The sequence below is a fragment of the Puma concolor genome, chromosome C2, assembly GCF_028749965.1.
Source record: "Puma concolor isolate L17-30 chromosome C2, mPumCon1.1.hap2, whole genome shotgun sequence".
In the NCBI taxonomy this organism is placed as follows: Eukaryota; Metazoa; Chordata; class Mammalia; order Carnivora; family Felidae; genus Puma; species Puma concolor.
The window spans coordinates 159,687,336-159,695,985 of NC_141675.1; the positions used below are offsets into that span (position 1 = coordinate 159,687,336).

At 60.0% G+C, this 8,650-nt stretch overlaps 1 protein-coding gene across 1 annotated transcript; it reads left to right on the forward strand.

The window, feature by feature from the left end:
- The first annotated feature begins 205 nt into the window (after positions 1–205).
- On the forward strand, positions 206–2,568 carry LCN8 (lipocalin 8). The gene is given in 6 exon segments (XM_086676195.1): positions 206–289; positions 1,132–1,262; positions 1,748–1,818; positions 2,080–2,184; positions 2,266–2,355; positions 2,454–2,568. Coding segments are annotated over 6 exon segments (546 nt in total). The 3' UTR covers positions 2,519–2,568.
- Positions 2,569–8,650: the final 6,082 nt, after the last annotated feature.

Below are 8,650 nucleotides of genomic sequence, written 5' to 3' on the forward strand. Positions count from 1 at the left end.
CTTGGGGCGGTGGTCCCGAGCCGCCCCATGGGGGTGGGGGGCCTCCTACCCCCTCCTCTCGGGGACCCCAGGCGGGCCCACCGTGGGGCCGTGGGTGTCACAGGGCCTGGACTGCGCTCCAGGTGCGTGGTGTCCCCGGGAGCTTGCACAACACCCTCCCGATATAAACCCAGGTGCTGGGGCAGAAGAGGCTCCGTGAGCGGCGATGGACGCGGGGTTGCTGAGTGTCATCCTGGGCACTGTCCTAGTGCGGGTGGAGACGGCCACGCAGGACCTCAATCTACACAAGGTGGCTCTTCTGTCTTACGTGGACAGGTCGGGCAGGGAGGGGCCTGTGTGTCCACTCCGCCGGCCCCGCCTCCGTCCCTCCAGCCCCCAGCCGACGCCACAGCAGCCACCCCAGGGGCCCCGGGGCCCACCCAGGTTGCTGAGGGCACGAGCCTCTCCTGGAGACGGGGTGTGAGAGCAAGGACCCAGGGACCGGCAGGGCCAGAGCCCTCCCTGAGCGTTTCCTGTGGGCAGGCCGGCTGGCCCTGCGGGGTCTCCAGGGACCGGGGCTCAGCGTGGTCACCTCCTGCTCCCGGATCGGTGGGGTCGCCCCCACCCTCCATGGCGCCACACCCCGTGGCGCCCAGAAGAGGCTTTCCCAGCGTGGGGCCTTTGGTTCCCGTCTAGATGCTTCTTCGCCAGTCTGTGTTGGCTGCTGAGTCAGGAGCACACCAGAAGGCACAGAGATGACAGACGTTGGGGACACGAATTCTTTTCGCTTGCAAAACGATCAATTTCTGAGTTTCAGATGGAAGTTCTGGGCTCTGGGCAGGTGTCCGAAGGCAGAAGTCCCCTCCCCCAGCTGTGCCCTTCCTGCAGGGGACGGTTGCTGGCTGCCCCCTCCTGTCTTTCAGGCTCCAGCCACCACTGCCCCTGGTGTCCTGGCCCCAAGGACAGGGCATTGCCGTCTGATGGGCCGGAGGGGCTTCTCAGGAGGGTGGTGACCGTCGCTTTGCCACAAGGGCTTGTTGACCTTTCAGACCTGCCCAGGTGGTGTGGGCCTGCTCCCTGACCCTGACCCTGACCCTGCCCAGGTGGTGTGGGCTCTGCTCCCTTGGACGGGGCTCCGGCTTCTCTGTCTAGATTGTAGGATTTTGGTGAGAAGCTGGTGTGGCCTCCAGCCAAAACCTGGCGCTAAAGACCCCAAAGAGGCTGGAGGCCTTGTTCCTGACCTTGAGTGGAGATGAGCTGACAGTGAAGGCTGCGTACGACAGGTGAGGGGCCCCAGGGGGCTCCCGGGAGCTCCGGCAGAACAGGCACGTGAGGCCAGCCCCAGGCTGCACCGGCTGTAGCTGCGGGAGCCGGACGGTGTCCCTTTGGTGGACCGGTCCCCGCTGTGTCCAAAACACCAGACCTTGACCCGCTTCCCCAGCCCCGCACCGCGGGCTCCCACAGCTGCCACACGTCGATCTGCTCCTAGACCTGAAGATAAGCGTAGAGTTTTGAAAAAACCCCATTAACTGAAAAGAGAGAAAACAGTGCTGGGGCCCCTGGGGGTCACAGACCCAGGGGGGCAGAGGCTGGCGGGGCCCCGGCCCCGCCCCTCCGCCACCCTCAGCCTGCCCCAGGCCCTCCTGGGTGTGGATCCGCTGCTGGAGCCCTTTCTGAAGACGCGTTCCCCTCTCCGCACCCCTGTGACGGGCCCGGCAGAAGGAACGCAGGCTGGCCTTTCCCTCATGGGCCCTTTGCTCCCTTCCAGCTCAGGAAGTTGTGAGACAGAAAACATAGTGGGCTCAGAAACCGATGTTTCGGGGAGATTTGTTTTTCCTGGTAAGAACCGCTGCCCGGTTGTCACAGTTACCACCCCCTGGCCCTGCACGCCAGCTCTCCTCGGCTCTGCCGTTCCCTGCGCTCCTCCTCATGCCCCAGACTCTCCCGTTCTCTCAGCACAAACTGGGCCATCGTTCAAGGCCTGGGTCCCCCCGGCCCTCTGTCTGGTGTTACTGGAGGGTCTGGTGCTGGGCGGGGACAGGATGGGGTCAGACCCTGCCCAGCCCGGTGCACGCGGGCTCTCCTCCCCCCGCCCCCCAGGCCACAGGGAGACCCACGTGATAGACACGGACTACGAGCAGGACGCCATTCGGAGGGTGTCCCTGCACTGGCAGGGCCAGGATTTCCACGTGCTCAAATACTTTAGTAAGCGCACTCCGCGGTGGGGGCTGGCCTCCCTCCCGCGTCCCGGGGACGGCCCAGCCCAGCCCCCTGGTGTCCCCACAGCTCGGAGCCTCGAGGACAAGTACGGACCAGGCTTCTGGAGGTTCCGGGAGTTGACAGCTGATGTAGGGCTGTACCTGGTGGCCCGGCACGGTGAACCCCAGGCCTTCCGGGCGGGGGTTGGTCTGGGGACCCCGAGGGTGGGGCCCGGGGGCCAGTCCCACAGCACCTCACGCTCCCCTGTCCCGCAGGGAGGTGTGCCAAGCTCCTGAAGGAGGTGAGCCTCGCCCCCTGCTGCGCCGAGCCCCCAGGCTGAGTCTCCCGGCCCGACAGGGGCCCTGAGTCACTCTGGATCCACGCTGCCAGATGGGGACCTTGGAGGCTGGGGGACTGACGACAGGGCTGGGAGAGGGAAGGGGAGAGGCGGAGCCTGTACGTCCCACCCGGGTGGGGACACAGACCCCGTGTCTCAGGTTCCCACTGTGCTGGCCCATCCCCTGCCTGAGCCCCGAGAGGTGGGGACTATCACCCTGCTTTGCAGGTAGAGAAACTGAGGCCCAGGGAGGCTGCTCACAGTCATGTAGCTAAGACACGGGCTCCCACCTGTGGCCCCAACCACTGCCCTGAGGCCCTGCCCTTCTGTGTCTCAGGAGCTGATCTAGAGGATGCCCTGACCCCAGGCCAGCATGGTCCGAGCCCCCGCCCGCCTGGCCTGACCTGGCCCCAGGAGGCGGCTCGCACCCGCTCCGAATAAACCCCATGCCAAACCCACTGCCCTGAGTGTCTTTCTTGGGGAGGCGGGCCCGGGGGGTGACAGGTGGGTGCAGTGGGTGTGTGTCCCATGACTTCCCTGAAGCAGCAGCAAAGCTAAGTGTTGCGTGTTTGTTCACCATGAACGGTGGCGCGTGTGAACCACTCAGGTCCCGTCCCTGGCTGGACCTTTGCCCAGACAGGGCTGGGCTCGGGGGCCGCCTCTGGGCAGGCTGGCTCCCCGTCTGTCCCGTGTTTCCTTCCCTGTGGGGCCCAGGGGCCACACAGCTCAGATGCAGGGTGACAGCCCCCGGAACCTCCCCCCTTCCCGCCCTGAGGGTCTCACCCGGCCCTGCCCTGCTCGGGGCCCACGAGCCAGGCTGCCCGGGTGTGTGGGCCCCACAACCATCCTCCCACCACCGTCCCGCTCCCAGAGAGCCTGAGCGGCCCCGAGCCGGGCATCCTTGAGCTGAGCTGCTGGTTTAGTCTCTCAGATGAAAGGGAACCACACTGCATTTCTGCCTACATTCTCCCATGGCTCCCTCTTGCCCGAAAGTCAGATCCCACAGGCATGCAGTCCAAAGTCCTCCAGTCAAGGCCGCTCTTCTGTCCACCCGCTGGCTTCCTCCCACCCTCCCCTGCATGGTCAGCTCAGCCCTTTCAGTGTCCGGGTCCCCTCATGCACCCTGTCACCCCATGTCCTACACTGACTGATCGCCCCACTTCCTTTCCATCAGCGGGGGCTGAGACCACGGGGCAGACAGGGTGTCCTGGTCAGGGCAGAGAAAGTGGGGAAGGTCTCAGCCCAGGATGACCAAGGCTCACAGGGAGCAGCTGCCTCACGGGTGAGGCCAAGCAGTGCTGGGGGGCTGGTGGGGACCAGCCCAGCCCCAGCAGAAACCGCCCCCGCTCAGGCGTCCAGCACCCTCCACCAAGGCCTGCCTGGGAGGGAGGCCTGCCCGAGGTGGGGGGCCTGCCCGGGACCTGCCGGACCGAATCCCGAGCCAGGCTCCCGACAGACCCATGTTGCTCGAAGCTGCCCCTGACAGATTAGAGGGGACAACTGGGACTTTCCACGCATCTGTCTGCCCGAAGCTCACAGCGCTAGGTGGTCCGCGTGCCGGTGGGCTCACCGGCTCGGGCAGCCACCACAGGCTCCACGGGCCTGGAGGGGGGGCGGCGGGGCTCGGGGGAGCAATGCGGCACCAAGAGTTTATGTCTCACACATCTGGCAGTTGGAAGCCCGAGACCCGGGTGCTGATGGGTTGGTCTCTGCTGAGAGCCCTCTTCCGGCCTGGAGCCCGTGGGCTTCCGGCTGTGCCCTCGCCAGGCCCCTGCCCCACACACCCCGGAGAGACCTCTGTGTCTTGCCTCCCTCCTCTCAGAAGGGCGCCAGTCCTACCCTCACGACCCCTCCACCCCGTCACCCCCTCAGAGGCCCCGTCTCCAGGCACAGCCACAGTGAGGATTAAGACTTCAACAGTTGCATTTCTGGAGACACGATTCAGTCCCTAACGAAAGCCAGCGGGATTCAGAGGCTGACTCTGGGTCCAGGGCCTCCACACTGCGTCCTAAGTGCACACGCTGCTGGACGTACGAGGAAACAGAAAAGGACGGGCTGAGCTGCACACAATGAACAGGAGTGCTGCTATAAGGTGACCCGGGGGCGCCTGGGTGGCTCGGTTGGTTGAGCATCTGACCGGCTCAAGTCATGATCTCACAGTTCATGAGTTCAAGCCCCGCATCGGGCTCTGTGCTTCAGATTCTGTGTCTCCCTCTCTCCCTGCCCCTCCCCTGTTCACGCTCTGTCTCTGTCTCAAAAATGAATAAACATTAAAAAGAATAAAATCAAAAGTGAGCCGGAGAAGATCCGTGGGCGGAGCGAGAAGACAGGTGGAGAGCGGCCTGGTACGGACACAAAGGGACGAAAGGAAGGCAGGCTCAAGGGACTAACTTGCCGACGAGACGGCAGAATTAAACAGCTGGCTAACGAACCCAGAACGAGCGAGCCAACAGGGCCGGGGGGCAGCGCGACGGGGGCCATCAGGAGAGTCAGGCGGGGACGCCAGCGCCGTGTGGCACAGCAGCCGAGACGAAAGCTTGCCCGGACGGGCGTAGGGGACCGCAGGGGACACGAGCCAGTGGCCGTGAGCCCGGGACACGCCGGCACAGGCTGCCAAGCTGAGGAGCAGAGAATGACCGCCAGCGGCCGGGGTCGGGCATGTGAAGTACTCCCAGGAAGAGAAGGGAGCGAAAATTGGGCAGAAAAAGATTTGAAGAAATAGAGGCGAAGACATGCCCACTTGACCGAACACGTCCCAGGCGCAGGGAAGCCAGAGCAGGATGAAAGAAACCACCCCCAGGGACATCGTGCTCAAGTGGACGCAGCGGCTTGGGGATGACGTTCATGGAGCCGCAGAGGAAAGGCGCTTCGCAGCCAGAGGCCGTGACAGCTGGCTTCTCGTGGCGCGGGATGCAGGCACATCTCTGAAACCAACTCGGAGTTCTGGGAAAGAAAGCTTTGCTTTTTAAGTGTATTTTTAAAATTTATGTATTTACTCTTGGGGTGGGGGGCACGAGCAGGGGAGGGGCGGAAAGAGAGGGAGGGAGAGAATCCCAAGCTGACTCAGGGCAGAGCCCGACGCGGGGTGCAAACCCACGAACTGTGACATCCTGACCTGAGCCGAAATCACGAGTCGGATGCTTAGCCGACTGAGCCCCCGGGGGCCCCAATAAAGCTACGCTTAGAGAAATCAACGTGGAGAGAATTTGTCCCTGGTTTACCTGCGGCACAATAAGTTACTGCTAGCGTGTTCCTCAGGCAGAGGGAAATTGCAGGCGACGCCCCCCGAGGTCCGCGGGGAGGACGGCGGCGCAGGGGATGCCGGGAGAGCGCGCTCAGCGGGGACAGAGGGTCAGTGACCTCCCGTGATCGCAAGACTCTGCTTCTCCGCCACGTGTTTCTTGTCTGTCAGTACGGACCCAGGAACGCTCCCTTCTTTCCTCTAGAGGAACAAACCCGTCCGGATCTGTCCAGTGGGGGCTCCCCCCGGACAGCCGCTGAGTCCTTTTGACACACTTCCCTGATTTCTCAAACACGTGTTTACTGGAAACACTCCGAGTCCTTTCCTGTTGTCCGTGACCCCACCCTGGAGTCATCCCCCCACGGAGCCGGCTCCTTCTTGCAGAGAGCGGTGTTGAGAAAGCAAGATCCGAGAGCCAGGTGCCTCCCGCTCCCTCCTCACTGGGCTGGCATGGGCTTGGCCTCAGCAGAGAGACGCCCCCCGCTTTCCAACCCTGAGAAGACCGTCGCCCTCTGACACATCCCGGAGCGCACAGAAAGCCGTTTTGGGGTCGCTCCCCCAAACCGCCGCGAAGGACGAGCCTCAGAAAATCCAGAACTCAGGGTTTGTTTGGGGTTCCTTTACTCTTCAGCCTGAGAATATACAGAAAAAAAAATCAGGGCTGATTCCGCTGACCCCGTTCGGGTGTTACGTCATTCGTCTATTATACAGTTTGACTCCTTTTAAAAAGTTTTAAATGTTTGTTTATTTTTGACAGAGAGAGACAGATGGAGTGCGAGATGGGGAGGGGCAGAGAGAGAGAGGGAGACTCGGAATCTGCAGCCGGCTCCAGGCTCCGAGCTGTCAGCACAGAGCCCGATGCGGGGCTCGGACTTGTGAACCCCAATATGATGACCTGAGCCGAAGCTGGACGCTCAACTGACGGAGCCTCCCAGGCGCCCCTGTGCAGTTGAATCCCACTCGTTTACTTTTGATGCAATAGGTTACCCAGATCCCAAAGTCAAAGCGACACCAAGGAGGCATGCAGGGGGAGGGGGGTGTAACTTCCTCCCCGGCCCTACCTACCCTACCTGCCCCTGGGGGGGGGGCCACACTCCTTAGACTCCGATTTCTCCGTTCTGGGTTTCTTCTGGCAGAAGGAGGCAGACACACACGTTCTGAGTCTCACCCGCCTGCTTCGCGTGCCCTTCGGCACTTTGTTCTTTCACTTGACTGTACACCCGCGTGTCACGTCACCCGACACCAGTTCACGGAGTCTTCCCACTGCGTGCGTCGCCGCGTAGGGCTCCGCTGCGGGCACACCGTCTTTGTGCCAACCAAGCTCCCGTGCGTGGCCATTTAGGTGGCTACCAATGGCGTTCCGTTAGAAACGGTGCTTCGGTGAGTGAGCACCGTGCACATCCATTTTTTGTGTCGTGGCAGGTGATTCTTCAGGGTAAGTTCCAGAGCGGGCTTCTAGATCAGAAGATAATGGGTTTTGTTAGACGTCGCCATGTTTCCCTGTATAGGAATTGTACCCCTTTGCGGTCTGAAGAGCCAAACGTGGCTTGCTCGGGGCCCCACGGCCTGGCCAGGGAGCGTGTGGTGTGGCCGAGCTCTTCGACTTTTCGCCGGGTGATAGGTGATAACCAGTTATCGGTGTTGTTTTAATTTGCGCGTCTCCGATGGTGAATGAAAATGGAGACCGTCTCCGTTCATCGGGGCTGCCCTCACGAAGGACCACAGCCCTAAACGTCAGAGGTGGATTCTGTCCCAGCTCTGGAGGCTGGAGTCTGAGAGGCTGGAGTTTGGAACCCAGATGGCTGGGTTGTGTCCTCCTGAGGCCTCTCTCACGGCCATCTCCTCCCCGTGTCCCCACATGGTCTCCCCTGTGTGTGTGTCTGTGTCTTAATCTCTTCTCATAAGGACCCCAGTTATGTTTAACCTGTATGACCTCGTTTTGATTTAATCCCTCTTCAAAGGCTCCATCTCTAAATAGTGCTGCATTCTGAGGTGTTGGGGTCAGGACTTAAGCAGAGAAATTTGGGGGGGACACAATTCATAGCAAACATCTTTTTGTATGTTTAGGCATCACTTTAATTTTTTTTGCATGAATTATCTGGTTGTGTCATTCATTTTTCTGATGAGTTTTTGGCCCTTTTTTCTTTAATTTTTAACTATTTTTGAGAGAGAGAGAGAGAGTGATTGGGGGAGGGGCAGAGAGACAGAGAGGGAGAGACAGAGTCTCAAGCAGGCTCCACGCTGCCAGTGCAGAGCCCAATGTGGGGCTTGAACTCAGGAACTGTGAGATCCTGACCTGAGGCAAAGTCGGACACTTAACTGACTGAGCCACTCAGGTGCCCTTTTTCTTAAATTTTTAAAAGTTCCTTATAGAGCATGGCTATTAGCCCTTGCATGTGATATATGTTGGAAATACTTTCTCCAGATCTGTCATTCATCTTTTGACTTTGTTTGTGGCTTCTTTTGGCTATAAAGAAGTTTAAAAAATACAGACGGGTTATTTATCAATACTTTTTTTTTTAAATTACATCTGGATTTTGATGCAAGTTAGTGTGGCCTATGGGTTTGTAATGGCTTGATTTGCCTCAGCTGCACGGCGTTTCCCAGAATTCCCAGAAGGCGACGGCCTTACAGGGCTTATAGAATGAGCTCCCACAGCGACATGGGGTCAAACTCCTGCCCCAAATCCCTTATTTGTGAATTCATATGCCTCCTGGTGGTTCTGCTTTCAGGAGTGAACTGATGCAATTAGAAAGCCTTTTCCTACATCCATGTGATAGGGAAATTCACCAATGATTTCATTCATTACTCGTGTGGTTCTATTTCCACATTTAGTATCAGATCTTTGATCCATTTGGTGTTTACTCTCGTGCATGAGGTGAATATGTTTCATT